Genomic DNA, 17,099 nt, shown 5'->3' with positions numbered 1-17,099 from the left:
AAGTCAGCTTCACAGATGATATAGATAGTCTCTCTTTGCTTACTACAATGCTTAGGAAGATGACAATAAGTAACATTTATTGAGGGATTATGTGCCAGGCCCTGTTCTCAGCACTTTACACGTATTAAGTCATTTAATAAACTGACAAAAATCCTATGAAGTACTTACCATTAACATCATTTTATAGATTAGGAAACTGAGGCACAGGCAGGTTACCACTTACCTAAATCAACAACTAATAAACAGCAGAGTTTAAATTCACAACTCGGCAGCCTATTTTATCTAGAACCTGAGCTCTTATCCTCAAAATTAGGAAGGATATTCTAGTCTGGGTAGAACATAATAATTCCCTTTCATTTAAGATCTTGGCATAGATGCTTCAAAGCATCTGGCTGGACTGATTAGATAAGGGAGATTGGGAAGAATAAGACAGACTGAGGAGCTTTCAATCTGAGGACTTTGAAAAACTCTTCCTTGTTTTTTAGGCAGGAGTTTCTCTTCTCTATGCCTAAGAAAAGACTCTAATTAATTAAAAAAATGATTTTATCAACATGAATCACCCAACATGGAACTTGTTTTACTGGGCTTGATCTGACAAGAACTGGCAGGGGTGGGGAGGAAAGAAGGAAAACAATAATTAGATCTTTCATATTTAAATTTTACCATTATCTTCTCATTGCTAGTCTGTAATGAGTACGGGAGATGGTTCTTATGATATGAGTTAGGTGAGGAAGGTCAAGAATGTTCAAAAAAATTCCAGTAAATCCCTTGGGGGCTCAGGTTTCACATACCAACCAGGGCCAACAGCTGCAAACTTGGTAGAACCCAAGTAATATTTCCTATAATACAGTAAACAATTTTGAGCTAAATAAAGTACTGTACCTGGGGAAGATTTTCTGCGTCCAGTACTGGGCCAAGGATCCCTTTGGATTGTGAGCACTAACCCTTGCCAATTAGCTAACCTGAATCAGCTGTACTGATTTGATCCTATCTAATTAGACGCAGAATTTATGTTTTATGAAAGAACAACCAGATAATTTTATTTATTCAGACTTTTTAAAAAGTAGTAATTTTTTTCCCTCTCCAAATGAAATCTTGCCTCATACTCCAATTTAGAAAACAGATAAAGAAAATACTCTCAAATTGAAATTGGAATGATAGATCGGTGCTTTCCTACAGATTGGAAAGGGAGAGTGGGTGGTGTGAGAGGATAAGAGGGAGGCAGAAAGAGAAGGGCAAGAGGGGTACAAGGGGAAATGGAGAAACTTTTGGGGATGATGGATATATTTATTATCTTGATTGTGGTGATGGTTTCATGGGTGTATACATATGTCAAAGCTTATCAAATTATTTATTTTAAATGTGTGATTTGATGTATGTCTATTGTACCCCAACAAAACTGTTAGAAAAAAAAAACAACAGAAAACAGAAAATTTGCTGAGGCTCTTGCTCTCTCAACCCCACGGTACTCCCCAGCTCCCTATACTTGGTACCCAGTACTCTATGAAAAAAATAGTTTGAAAACTTGTGATTTTTAAGATTTCCTTAAATACTAATGACATGCTTCTCTCAGGTGGCTTTGTGTGTCTCTAGAAATAACATGATATTGTATTGCTCATTATATTGATTTTCTTCATTTGTTTATAAACCTCTCTTGAAAAGCACAACAAAGAGCAAATTTAATGGATGGTGAGAAAGTATAAATCTTGGCAAAGTAATGGGAAGGAGAATAGAGATAAACATGAGAAGCAAAATAAAATTACTATTTATAATATATACCTAACTATGTCTAGTAGAGATATTTAGTTAACTGAATTAACTAAAAAGGAATTCTATTTTATTTTATTATTATTTTTTTTAAAAAAGATGACCGGTAAGGGGATCTTAACCCTTGACTTGGTGTTGTCAGCACCACGCTCAGCCAGCGAGCCAACCGGCCATCCCTATATGGGATCTGAACCCGGGGCCTTGGTATTCTCAACACCGCACTCTCCCGAGAGAGCCACGGGCCGGCCCTAAAAAGGAATTTTAAACATACATATTCTTACAGATTTTCAAGGCTATTTGCTTGTTACAAAAATTCAGAAAAAGCACAAAAACAAATACTTAAAATTCTCAGGATATAAGACAGAAACTGATTCTTTATATTTAGGTGTAGGCTTGAATGAAATTTATATTAGATGTAATATAAATGAAAATACTAAGAGAAATTATTTATATGTATGTGCTTTGTTCTCAAAAGTATTACATTAAACTAAACAGCATTAATTAAAGTAGTTGGGAAGATGTCAAAATAAGAAATACAGAAATATTCATCCCTTAATAGTAAAGTGTAATACATTTCAGTGTAACTCTGAAACCAACATAATCCATATCATTAAATATTGAAAGCAAACAATTTTATTACCAAATCAGAGTGCTATCATGCAGTAAGAGATGCTAAGCTGCTCATATACTCACGACTCCCAACATCCTCTACAAAAGTCATGTCCACAGGGCATATCCACTGGGTCTTCAAATACAGAAATACTGCACATACAAATGTCACACTGGAGATGAAGAAGAACAATGATTTAACACAGTCATACATCAGAGACAGAATAATACATTCATTTTGTTCACCAGTTTAATGCAAAAACAATATATGTTAATTACATGCTTTATCAACTGTGTTTTAAGAATTATAAGTGCAGTTACAGTTAGGGTGCCTACCTTTCTTTGAGTAACGAATATCATAACTACCTCATTATAAACTACTGTGGGATTTAAATGTATTAATGTAAAAGTCAAACTCTTGAATTCCTAATTTACATATTAATCAGCAACTGTGCATTTGGAAAAGGAAGTACAAGAAAAAACCATTACAATCTATTCCAGTCAAGATCAAATTGCATGTTGCAAAATAACCATTTCAGTATCATGTCCTTCACCCTACACTTACCCTGGAAAATCTACAAAATACAGAGTAACTTTGTGCTTTTAATACAGCAACTCAGGATATTCAGAGTAGCAATTTAAGGCTTTCTACCCAGAGAACTTTGCTACAAAACTATGTATCTTCTAAATAATGACTCCTAGAAGCAAACTTTATAAAGTTACCCATGTGAATTACAGAAGTAGGATTCTGTTTTCCAAAAAGGCCTAGATGAAATGAGAAGCGCTTTCATATTTATCACATATTTTGAGTGACAATCATTCAAAAAACATAAAAATTTCCTATAACAGCACACCAACGGTATGCTAGTTAAAAATGCTGACAATGGTAATACTGTTGCTTAATAAAAAAAGGAAACATTAAGAAAATGCATCTAGATGACAACTCGAGAAGCTTTATTGAAACAAATACATAATTATTAATATATTGTAAATATTTAAAAATTAGTAGCATGTAAGAAATTATAAAAAATGTTTTTGTATTTCTGCTTTAAAGTGCCAATAGCAAACTCAACTTTTAGTATTTCAGTATGTTGTGTTTAAAACTTTAAGCAACTGGAACTTTTAAGTTTCCCCAAACTCACTTATGTTTTCTTTTTTGGAGTGAGAAAAGAAAATCTTTTGCTTTTCAATCTGTAGCTCAGAGATCACAAAAATATTTATTTACTAAGCATGAAAATAACTGAACCCTGGAAGAAGGGTGTAGGATTCCATTATAAGAACACAACTACATGCTCCATGGAACAATATTAAATAATTAAAAAGTAAAAAGACTAAAACCAAAAGCAATGGGAAGTACACTGAACACCAAACCATACCAAACTGGTTTCTAAATCGCCAGGAGATAAACTGATTTCATCTGGAGAGGTGACAGAAGAGCGTGTAGTCCTTGGAGTTCTTGGAGAAGGGAGTGTGTCCCAGGCATTATACCCAGTTGGTGGTGGAGTTGGCATTTGAACACCTGATCGTTGGCAGCAGTTCTCTGGGTTGGACATCCAAGCTTCAAGTAATTTCTCCCTGTCCCAGTCTTTAAGAAAAATGGAATGGATATCTCTCAAAAACCAGAAAATATGGCAATGTTTTAAAAGCCACATAATAACAAAAGAACCAATAAGAATAGATTAAAAATATATAGGTTATCTAAGGGGAAAAAAGGTATCTAATAATATAGTCAGCACCACGCTCAGCCAGTGAGTGAACAGGCCATCCCTATATGGGATCCGAACCCGGGGCCTTGGTGTTATCAGCACCACACTCTCCCGAGTGAGCCACGGGCCGGCCCATCTAATAATATAGTCAAAATTCCCAGTAAACTTTTACTAATAATCAAAACAGGTGACTCACACATCACTTTTGGAATTTACTAAATTTTTGATGGTGTACGTTTAATTAACCTCTTTACTCTTTAATGAGTAATATAATTTTGCAATCAGCCTCACTGTTGTCAAGTTGTAAAATAATCATAGTTCACTATAAGCATGTCAAAATGCCAACAACAGGTCCTAAAAATCATTTCATAAACAGTTTGAAAGCAGAAGGACCTTTGAAAGGGATTAGGGTTATAAACAAAGTTTTAGTGAATTAGGTATAAATTCTGTATGAGCTCAAACCTGGCTTAACTCAAAATGATTATCTTCGTACTTGGAGCACTTTTAAATTGGCTTCGTGAAGCATGTATGCTATATAAAGCATAAAGTCCAGAGCCATAAAAATCTAATGATTTAAAAGCAACAAACTAATATATACAATTATTTTGCTAGGTGTTTTACACACATTATATCATTTATTCCTCCCAGCAAACTTTTCAATCACTATTTAGGTGAAGAAACCAACACTCAGGGAATTTATATAATGTGCCCACGCTCACACAGATAGAGATTTGAGACCAAGTTCTGTGATTCCAAAGTCCGTGTTCTTTCTACTATCACATACTATTTCTTAAGAGTATTAAAGGGTAAATTATTCCTATTCTGTGTAATTTTATAGCTCAAATATAAATAGCTGTGGAAATTTTCTATACAAGATTTTTTTCAACCACATTAAGCCAATGTATTTGGCGGTTTAAGTATGACTTACTCATGCAATGAAGATAGAGGGATTCTATCTCCAGCTGAGGAAACCACACATACAAAGGTACAGAAGTATAACACAACGTTAAATGGTTCTGTAAAGTTGCAGTACAGGATGTTGTGGTTTGGGGAGATGAAAAATAAGATTGAAAATAGGGGTCAGATTACAAAGGGGAAGAAAAATCTAACAACTGAAAAAAACCACACTTAGTGCTTTCAAGGAAATGTCGTTAAATGGACCTCAGCATTCTGATAAATCATTAGTTACAAAGATCATAGCCTGTATGCAATATTTCACTTTCCTGTGGTACTGCTGATTGTCAGTCTAAATTCTGCATATTTCAAATGTTGCACTACAAACCCAAATTTCCTACCTGTATGACAAATTTATATGTACATATAAAACAGACACATTTCTAACAAACAGTTGACTTTTGCTTCTAAAATGTATAGAATAAAATTAGACAAATCTACTAATTTTATCAGTAAAAAGGCATTTTAATATACAAAAGCAATCCTTCATTTGAATAAACATTTATGGGAGGATTACTAGAGATGGGAGTAATAAATAAATGTTTTCTCCCCCCGGACTTGATCATAAAAATAATTTTTTTACCTAACTACTTTTTGTTATGATGCCAATATCATGATGGTTTCTTAAAACTGGTGGGCAGATATTTAAAAATGTGATACTGACTGGGATGAAGATATGGGAAGATATCCTTGATTATTTTTTAGCAGCTATAGAGACTTGCGGTTTATTAGGCAAAATTAATCTGCCATGTGCATTTTCACAAAATGTCACTGACTTCATAAGAGTGTAATGTGCAAATTACTTAACCTCCTTGTCTCAGTTTCTTATCTGTCACTTGGTTATAATTACTATGTACTCTATAGGTTTCATGAGAATTAATTGAAGTAACATATGTAATACGCTCAAAATAGTGTCTGGAAGATGGTGATATCAGCAAATGTAGGCTACGATTAGCTATTACTGTATTTCAGTAATATTCAAACTAGCTATTTCAAACTACTCTTGGTGACTTTAAGGTATGTGACTCATAGTTTGGGAGTTCTAATACAAGCACCAGAAATGAGGGCTTTAGCTAGAGGATTTTGGTGAGGAATCATAAACAAACAGCATTAAAGAATAAAAATTGTGCCCAGGGGGCAATCAGTTTATCTAGGCTAAAAAATCTTTACTAATGGGACTGGTTTCAAGATGGCGGTGGCCGCGGCGGTTGGCGCGGAGTAGCTGAGGTGGAAAAGGCAGCCACTGGGCCTCAGGCAGCCGGGAAACTTGTGGACCTTCCTCTTGCCATCTCTTAAGGGAGGACCGCTGCTGGTGGCCGGTCGTAGGGGCTGACTGTCACTTTGCCGTCGGCAGGAGAGGCTGCCTCATTTACAGGCAACAGCTTTGAAGAATGGAGCAGGAAAAGAACTGTTCCGTAGCTGCAAAAGCGAGTCTCTAAACAGGGAACACGGCGCCAGGGCTGCTGTGGATGCAGACAGGATCCCAGAGGCCGGGGCCGCACTGAAGGCGGCCAGCTGCCCCTGTTCATGATTAGAGGTTTCAGGCCAGCATAAAAGAAGATTCCTGGGAGCGCCCGAGCCGCGCCGCAGGACGAGCGAGCAGCCCGAGGCAGCGGCGGCTGAGAACGGGGAAGGCGACAAACCAGAGGCAGAGAGTGAGCGCCCGACCTGGCACAGCCCTGTGAGTGACCCCTGGCCCGGCCCTGCTCGGGGGGCTGACGCCCACCTGGCTTCTGCCTGCATCACCGGGCCACTCACTGCCTTGGGGCTGCCTCCATTTTCCCAGGTGGTGGCAGGTCCAGCCCTACTCGGCTCCTCACTGAGCCTTCCCACTTGCTTGCCCCAGCGTGGGGCTTCCCGGGGCCTGTGGGCTGGCCTCCCTTCCCACTGCCTCCGCAGTTTTCTGGTGGGGCTGGTGGCGTGGGGCGTCCCGGCCAGTGTTGGGAGGGCAAGGAAGTACGGGCGGGGCCGACTGTCACTCCACCACAACCTGGACTCCGGCCCCTGTTAAACTTCCTGTTACTGGGAGGCAGATACCATCTCTGCAGCCACCAGTTCGGAAAAACGCCTAACCAATTTCTGGTTGGGAATAGTGTGGTAGGAGAGTTCCCAAGTCTGCTTGAACCTGCCGGAGAGCTGACTGCAGGCAGGCACTAGACTCGGTCCATGCCGGGGGGATACAAAGGTAAACCGTGTGCTGCGGGCTCCTCCCCCGAGGAGCTCACGCTCTGGTGTGGGAGATAAGACAAGTACACAAATAACCGCAATACCAGGAGGAAGGTGATAAGTACCGAGAAAGATCTACACAGTGCTACAAAGGCACCCAGAGCGACCGGTCGTCTGTGCCTAGCAGAAACCTGGTAGACTTCCTGGGCGAGGCAGTGCCGAGCAGGGTCTTGAAGGCCCAGCTGATAGACGAAGGTTGCAGAAGACACGTCCCAGCCCAGCCCAGTGCGCACAGAGTGGGGAGACGTGCGATCAGGGAGGCGGAGACTCGACAGAAACCACACACCCTGTGGGGTCGCCACTGCACGATCCAACAGCCCGGGCCAGAGCACACGGAACAGGGAGAAGTCCAGCACGGGAAGTGAAAGCTCAACAGAGATCACACACCCTGTGGTACGTGATCCAGCAGCCCAGCAGAGTCCAGGCTGACCAGAAAGCTGGCTCACCGGAGAGGCCCAAGACCCAAGGCCCAAGACACACACAAGGCACTAAAGGCCAACTGAGCAGTCACGGAGGTAGCCAAACCAAATTGGCAACCACAGCAACATCTTAGTCAGTCAATAGTCTCAAACCAGTGGACTGTGATACCCCCCGCCACAATGAATAAACATCAAAAAAAAGATACCAGAAATACAAAAAATCAAGAAAGTACACCAACAAAAGTTAATAAATTTCAAACTCTAGATCCTATAGAACAAGAAGCCCTTGAAATGACTGACAAGGAATTTCGAGTGATAATTCTAAGGAAACTGAATGAGATACAAGAAAACTCAGTTAGACATCATGATGAAATGAGGAAAAGTATACAGGACCTGAAAGAGGAAATGTACAAGGAAATCAATGTCCTGAAAAAAAATGTACCAGACCTTGCTGAACTGAAGAAGTTATTCAGCGAAATAAAAAACGCAACGGAGAGTTTAACCAGCAGGCTTGTCAAAGTTGAAGAGAGAACCTCTGAACTTGAAGATGGGCTGTTTGAAATAACACAAGCAGACAAAAAGAAAGAAAAAAGAATCAAAGACATTGAAGAAAATCTGAGAGAGATATCAGACAACCTTAAGCGCTCAAATATCCGAGTCATGGGTATTCCAGAAGGGGAGGAAAATGGAGATTCCATTGAAAACATATTCCACAAAATAGTGGCATTAAACTTCCCAGGTATAGGAAAAATCACAGATCTTCAGATCCAGGAAGCTCAATGATCTCCAAACGTATTCAACCCAAAAAGGCCTTCTCCAAGACATGTTATAGTCAAATTAGCAAAACTCAGAGAAAAGAGAGAATCTTAAAAGCTGTAAGAGAGAAGTGTCAAATCACCTATAAGGGAGCCCCAATCAGGCTAACATCAGACTTTTCATCACAAACCCTAAAAGCTAGAAAGGAATGGGATGATATATTCAAAATACTAAAAGACAAAGATTGCCAGCCAAGAATACTCTACCCTGCAAGGCTATCCTTCTGAAATGAAGGGCAAATAGTATATTTCTCAGACAAACAAAAACTGCAGGAGTTCACCACCACACGACCACCCTTACAAGAAATCCTCAAGGGAGTACTGGGTTTGGTTCCTGAAAAATAACCACCACTGCCATAAAAACCCAAGAAAAATCAAAACCCACTAGTATAATAAAAATGGCATTCATGAAGAGAAAACAATCAAACAAAAATGCTATCTACAACCTAAGGAACCAACAAAAACAGAAAACAAACAGTAAATCAGAAAGCAAGGAACAAAAGACACCTAAGACAACCAAACAACCAATAAAATGCTAGGAATAAATCAACACCTTTCAATAACAACTCTTAATGTGAAAGGTTTAAATTCCCCAATCAAAAGACACAGACTGGCTGACTGGATCAAAAAGGAGGACCCAACTATATGCTGCTTACAAGAGACCCACCTCACCCATAAAGATTCACATAGACTAAGAGTGAAAGGATGGGAAAAGATTTACCATGCAAACAGAAAAGAAAAACGAGCTGGAGAAGCTATTCTTATATCTGACAAAATAGACTTTAAACTAAAAACCATAAAAAGAGTCAATGAGGGACACTACTTAATGATAAAAGGACTGATCCATCAAGAAGACATAACAATCATAAATATGTACGCACCCAATGTTGGAGCAGCCAGATTTATAAAACAAACTCTATTAGACCTAAAGAAGGAAATAGACACTAATACCATAATAGCAGGGGACCTGAACATCCCACTGTCAATATTAGACAGATCATCTAGGCAAAGAATCAGTAGAGAAACACAACATCTAAACAAGACTCTAGACCAATTGGAATTGGCAGATATCTACAGAACATTCCATCCAACAACCTCAGAATATTCATTCTTCTCATCAGCACATGGATCATTCTCCAGGATAGACCACATATTAGGTCACAAATCAAGTCTCAATAAATTCAATAAAATTGGAATTATCCCATGTATTTTCTCAGATCATAATGGATTAAAACTAGAAATCAAGAACAAACGAAACTCTGGAAACTATACAAACACATGGAAATTAAACAGCATTCTACTTAATGACATATGGGTCAAAGAAGAAATCAAGCAGGAAATCAAAAAATTTATTGAAACTAATGAAAACAATGATACATCATACCCGAACCTGTGGGATACTGCAAAAGCAGTATTAAGGGGGAAATTTATTGCATTAAGTGCTCACCTCAGAAGAATGGAAAGATGGCAAGTGAACAACCTAACACTTCACCTTAAAGAACTAGAAAAACAAGAACAATCCAAACCTAAAGTTAGCAGACGGAAAGAAATCATTAAGATCAGAGCAGAACTGAATGAAATTGAAACCCAAAAAACAATTCAAAAGATCAATGAATCAAAAAGTTGGTTTTTTGAAAAGATAAATAAAATTAACAAACCATTAGCATGGCTAACAAAAAGAAGAAGAGAGAAGTCTCAAATAACAAAAATTAAAAATGAAAAAGGCGATATTACAACTGATTCATCTGAAATACAAGGAATCATTCGAGACTACTATAAACAACTATACGCCAACAAGTTTGAAAATCTGGAGGAAATGGATAAATTTCTGGACACACACAAGCTCCCAAAACTGAACCATGAAGATGTAGAAAATCTGAACAGACCAATAACAATAAAGGAGATTGAAGCTGTTATCAGAAGGCTCCCAACAAAGAAAAGCCCAGGACCAGATGGATTCGCAGCAGAATTTTACCAAATATTCAAAGAGGAATTGACACTGATTCTTTACAAACTATTCCAAAAGATTGAAACGGACGCAAATCTCCCAAACTCATTCTATGAAACAAACATCATCCTGATACCAAACCCAGGTAAAAATATAACCAAAAAAGAAAACTACAGGCCGATATCCTTGATGAATATAGATGCAAAAATCCTCACTAAAATACTAGCAAACAGAATACAGCAACACATACGTAAAATTATTCACCATGATCAAGTGGGATTCATCCCAGGGATGCAAGGTTGGTTCAACATACGCAAATCAATAAATGTGATACACCATATTAATAAACTCAAACACAAGGACCATATGATCATCTCTATAGATGCTGAAAAAGCATTTGATAAAGTTCAGCACTCATTCATGACAAAGACCCTCTATAAGTTAGGTATAGAGGGAAAGTATCTCAACATAATTAAAGCCATATATGCCAAACCCACTGCCAATATCATCCTGAATGGGGAAAAGCTGAAAGCTTTCCCTTTAAGAACAGGAACTAGACAAGGATGCCCACTCTCACCACTCCTATTCAACATAGTGTTGGAAGTACCAGCCAGAGCAATCAGAGAAGAGAAGGAAATAAAGAGCATCCAGATTGGAAAAGATGAAGTCAAACTGTCCCTGTTTGCAGATGACATGATCCTATATATTGAACAGCCTAAAACCTCTACAAAAAAACTGTTGGAATTGATAAATGATTTCAGCACAGTAGCAGGATACAAAATCAACACACAAAAATCAGTAGCATTTCTTTTCTCCAATAGCGAACATGCAGAACGAGAAATCAAGAAAGCCTGCCCATTTACAATAGCCACCAAAAAAATAAAATACTTAGGAATTGAGTTAACCAAGGAGGTGAAAAATCTCTGTAATGAGAACTACAAACCACTGCTGAGAGAAATTAGAGAGGATACAAGAAGATGGAAAGATATCCCATGCTCTGGGATTAGAAGAATCAACATAGTGAAAATGTCCATACTACCCAAAGTGATATACAAATTTAATGCAATCCCCATCAAAATTCCAAAGACATTTTTCTCAGAAATGGAAAAAACTATCCAGACATTTATATGGAACAATAAAAGACCACGCATAGCCAAAGCAATGCTGAGCAAAAAAATAAAGCTGGAGGCATAACACTACCTGACTTTAAGCTATACTACAAAGCTATAATAACCAAAACAGTATGGTACTGGCATAAAAACAGACACACTGACCAATGGAATAGAATAGAGAATCCAGAAATCAACCTACACACTTACTGCCATCTGATCTTTGACAAAGGCACCAAGCCTATTCACTGGGGAAGGGACTGCCTCTTCAGCAAATGGTGCTGGGATAACTGGATATCCATATGCAGGAGAATGAAACTATATCCATACCTCTCACCATATACTAAAATCAACTCAAAATGGATTAAGGATTTAAATATAAACCCTGAAACAATAAAACTTCTTAAAGAAAACATAGGAGAAACATTTCAGGAAATAGGACTGGACACAGACATCATGAATACTACCCCAAAAGCACGGGAAACCAAAGGAAAAATAAACAAATGGGATTATATCAAACTAAAAAGCTTCTGCACAGCAAAAGAAACAATTAACAGAGTTAAAAGACAACCAACAGAGTGGGAAAAAATATTTGCAAAATGTACATCTGACAAAGGATTAATATCCAGAATATATAAGGAACTCAAACAACTTTACAAGAAATAAACAAGCAACCCAATTAAAAAATGGGCAAAAGAGCTAAGTAGGCATTTCTCTAAGGAAGATATACAAATGGCCAACAGACATATGAAAAAATGCTCAACATCACTCAGCATCCAGGAAATGCAAATCAAAACCACACTGAGATACCATCTAACCCCAGTTAGGATGGCTAAAATCCAAAAGACTATGAACGATAAATGCTGGCGAGGTTGCGGAGAAAAAGGAACTCTCACACATTGTTGGTGGGACTGCAAAATGGTGCAGCCTCTATGGAACATGGTATGGAGGTTCCTCAAACAATTGCAGATAGATCTACCATACCACCCAGGTATCCCGATGTTCGGAATATACCCAGAGAAAAGGAAATCATCAAGTCGAAGGTATACCTGTTCCCCAATGTTCATCGCAGCACTCTTTACAATAGCCAAGAGTTGGAACCAGCCCAAATGTCCATCATCAGATGAGTGGATACGGAAAATGTGGTACATCTACACAATGGAATACTACTCAGCTATAAAAAAGAATGAAATACTGCCATTTGCAACAACATGGATGTACCTTGAGAGAATTATATTAAGTGAAACAAGTCAGGCACAGAAAGAATACCACATGTTCTCACTTATTGGTGGGAGCTAAAAATTAATATATAAATTCACACACACATACACACACACACACACACACACACACACAGACACACACAAAAAAAACGGGGGCGGGGGAAGATGATACAACAACCACAATTACTTGAAGTTGATACCACAAGCAAACAGAAAGGACATTGTAGGGGGGGAGGGAGGAGGGAGGGAGGTTTTGGTGATGGGGAACAATAATCAGCCACAATGTATATCGACAAAATAAAATTTAAAAAAAAGAAAAAATAAAATAAAATAAAAATAAATAAATAAAACCAACACACGGAAATAAAGCAAAAAAAAAATCTTTACTAATAACCTTATCTTGTCTCTTAAAAATATGGCATTCATTAGTAGGTTTAAAGGAGAATGTGAGAAATAGGAGGTAGCATTAGCCTTGTGAAGAATGATAGGCTAAAATAAAATTTAAACACCAGTTAGAATAATTTTATGTTAAAATGAGGTATAATTTAAGTCTAAAGTATTCTACTGAAAATGGACTAGCAAGTTAAAAAAACCCATTTAAAAACTGCAATCATTAATGATGGGAAAACATCTTACTAAATGTCTTGTTTGGAAATTACTTTTTTAATTTATAAATTTTAATAATACATTGACTAAAAACATACATTTGAAAACATACTTAAAAAATTTTTATAAAGGCAATTAGATTAAAAAATTAAATGGGGCTATGAGAACTGCTATAGCTTTTCTTTTACTTTTAATTTTTAAGTAAGGCTATTTATATTCGTTACTTCAAAAGATTTTTAGGACAAAGCTTCAAATATTCAATCATTTCATATTTATTATTTGCTAGGATGAAGAATGTTTCTTAAATTTTTAAATTAGAGTCTATAAACATGTATAATTATACATAAAGGTATACATGGTATATCATGGTGCTATTTTTAGAGGAGAATATTTCATGTTTTTAGTTGTCTCTCTTTGTCCTCTCTCTCCACCATCCCTCAGCTCATCAGTGTTAGCAATCAAATCTGTCTTCTTCCATATGAGTATTTTCCTCCATGCTAATACAATTATGTATAAACATATACAAACAAATATGTAAGTATATACAGAGGCTTTCTGGTGATTATTTCACATAAATAGCATATAATACAAACTTTATCCTCTTTTCCCACTTAACTTCTTGGAAATCTATCCAAGTAAACCAATTTAACATTAATTCCTTCTTTTTAATGGCTGCAAATTAATCTGTGTATCATGATTTAGCAAATATTCCCCTGCTTTGTTTATAGTAATTTTTGCCACAACAATAACGCTGCTACATGTATCAGCACACATGAATAAGTCTACATCCATGTGTATATTTCTTTGAGAGAAATTCCTTGGAATGGGACTGAGTCTAAGGCCTGTTATGTTTTTAAAAGATAATGCCAGATGGCTTTCCAAAAAGGCTACAAAAGTTTATATTTTACTCAGCAAGAAAGAACCTTACCATTTTCCTCTCCAGCAGTGGATGCTACAGTTCTTTAAAATGTTTATAAAGTGATAGTTCACTGTTATGTTAATTTTCATTTTTCTTGACAACCCATGAATTCAAACATCTCTTCATGTATTTGTTGGCCATTTGGATTTGGTCTTCTGTGAATTACATATCCACATCTTTCCATCATTTTTTATTGTTTTTTTTTTTTTAACCAATTTTTTTTGTCAATTTAAACAATAAATATTAACTAGTGTTTTTCCCAAATCAAAACTTTGTTTCTTAACTTTATTTATAGTACATTTGAAAACAAAAATTCAATACACTTTAATATGTCTGTCTTTGCTTTAGCTTCTTAGTTTCTTGTCTTAGAAACTCAGAGGTTTTCCTCTGTCCTTGGATTTACATGTAACTCTCCTAGACCTTCTCTAAGCCAATAACTGGTGTAGTTAAGGAAAACTCAAGATATACACATTTCAACTAAAAATGAGATACAGCAATATGTAGAGAGAAAATTAAAAGAATTGTAAGAAAACACCATGTCTTTTAAACTGTAAACTTAAGGGCAGAGCTGGTCCTTGTACTGCAATGTATTTTATCTCCGTTACTCAGCCCAGAGCCTAGTTCTAAGTATGTATTCAATAAATATGTTTGAATGAACAAACAGATGTAAAGCCACATGCCAAAATTATTAAAATCTAGATGAAGCAGACAGTATTCTATGAAACTGTAAATGACTAAAACCAAAGAATTCATGAAAAGGTAGTAAAAGTAGACTAATAATTATGGAAGAAACTTAAGAATATATAGTAATTATTTCTTTAAAAAGTACAGAGCTTATATGATTTCCATAAACATGTTTTTTCAAATTTTCGAGTAGCAATTAATTTTTATGCTATTTCACAAGCATAAAGAATAAAAAAAGATTCCTAGATATTTTTAAAAAGTTCTTATAAAAACCTAAAGTGCCAAAACACAATTTCACTTATAAAACAAGTCGTCATCTTTGACATTATCAGCACACATAGATGGTCAGTTGAAATGTAGAATTATAAAAACAATTAGACACACATCCCTCAAACATTTAATAAAACAAATACATTAATTTACTAATCCTTTTTATGAAGAGCCAAGGCCTTTTCTTTGACTTTTGTTCTGCTTCTATTTCATATTTCTTGTCTAACCTACATCCATAGAACACTGTCTATAATCTTATTATTATTTAACAAGATTTAAAAGATACTTAGGTAATAATCTGAAAGCAGTCTTAGATGTTTTTAATCTTCGCTTTCTTTTTCAGTTGTTTCACTCACACAGAAGAGCAATTTTAAAAGTAACTTGCCTTTATCAAGGCTTTCCAAGGCATACAATTTATATTTTAGAGAAATAACTATTTTTTTACTCATCTTTTTATCAGCAATGGCTGATTATGTTATGTAATCACAATAAGATGTACAACTGGGATAACCAGGTTTGGTAATTGACCCTTGGTAAGCATGCGATTCAAGCCAAGTGCTTGGAAATTCTGAAAAACAGCCTCCTAGCCAAGAGTATTGAGTCTATTTGACAAAGAGAATCCTGAGAGTCAGTTAACTTGACACTGGTTAAGAGAGCATTTACTGTACTATGATGTCAAAATCTAAATAAAATATCAGGAAACCAAATTCAGTATGACATATACCCAAAGACCAAGTATGTTTTATTCCTGAAATATAAGAACAGTTGAGTATTAGGAAAGATAATTTATAATACCAATATATCAAAGCAGAAAAAGCCAGGATTTTTTTTAAAAAGATTTGGAAAAAGTGAGACAAACTGAAAAATAATTCCTGAATTTTTAAAAAGAGAGCCTTTAAATAGCAAGAAAAATATACTTCTTTAACATGATAAAGAGAATCTAATCTGTTTCAAACCAATAACCTATTTCTTAATTTAAAACACTAGAGGCATTCTCAGGATTTCCATTATCGCGTATTCACTGATGCATTCCAAGAATCTATTTCTTGCCCAAATGATTTTGAGCTCTGGACAATCTCTCCACTTGGATTTCTCAAAGTCCACTGCTTGGTATACAATAAGAAACAATTTGGTGACTGAAAGAATAAATTTCCACTTAAGCCAAGAAAACAATAAGCATCACTAATAATGCAAGCATCACTAATAACAAATGTCACATTGCATAAGAGTGCTAGCCAATGTAATTAAACCAGATAAAAGATAAGGAAAAGCCACGGGCAGGATTACCATTATTTACAAATGATATGATTTCACTCTTGGTAGTCCTAAGAAAACCATAAGGGATACTCTGAATATAATAAACAGAGTTCCACCTTTGGTAATGGTGAAGTAGCTTCTATCAGACCTATTCTCCTACAGATAACAACTATAAACATCAGACAAAATATAAATCACAATGATCTGAGGACTGGACAAAATATAATTCACAACAATCTGAGGACTCTAGGGAGGAATGAAAAGCAGGAAGAAATTGGGAAGGAGTTGACACGTGGCAAAATGAAAAGCACCCTATGAGTCTGTTTCTACAAGTTTTTGCTTGTAGGCAGAACTCATTTGTGGTTTTATTTATTTATTTATTTATTTATTTATTGGCGGCTGCCTGGTAGGGGATGTGAACCCTTGACCCTGGTGTTATAACACCACGCTCTAACCAGCTAAGCTAACCAGCCAGCCCAGCAGACCATGTTGCACACCAGGAGAGAAACCTGAAATTATACTAGCTTAAAGAATCTGAGATTAGACTGAACCTGAGATTAAATTCAGGGTGACCGGAGCACCTGAAG

General features: G+C 36.5%; 1 protein-coding gene across 4 annotated transcripts in view; it reads right to left on the bottom strand.

Annotated features, from left to right (window-relative positions):
- Positions 1–17,099, bottom strand: part of ANKIB1 (ankyrin repeat and IBR domain containing 1) — a 160,535-nt gene that overhangs the window by 45,037 nt on the left and 98,399 nt on the right. For all 4 annotated transcript variants that reach the window (XM_063100255.1, XM_063100254.1, XM_063100256.1 and 1 more), the window contains exons 6-7: positions 3,753–3,961; positions 2,461–2,549 (exon numbers count right to left, since the gene is read on the bottom strand). In XM_063100255.1, coding sequence (XP_062956325.1) covers positions 2,461–2,549; positions 3,753–3,961 — 298 coding nt within the window. The remainder of the gene's footprint in view (positions 1–2,460; positions 2,550–3,752; positions 3,962–17,099) is intronic.

Source organism: Cynocephalus volans, chromosome 6 (genome assembly GCF_027409185.1).
Source record: "Cynocephalus volans isolate mCynVol1 chromosome 6, mCynVol1.pri, whole genome shotgun sequence".
Classification (NCBI taxonomy): Eukaryota; Metazoa; Chordata; class Mammalia; order Dermoptera; family Cynocephalidae; genus Cynocephalus; species Cynocephalus volans.
Note: the sequence above shows the minus strand (reverse complement) of the source record. Positions and strands in the feature narration are given on the sequence as shown.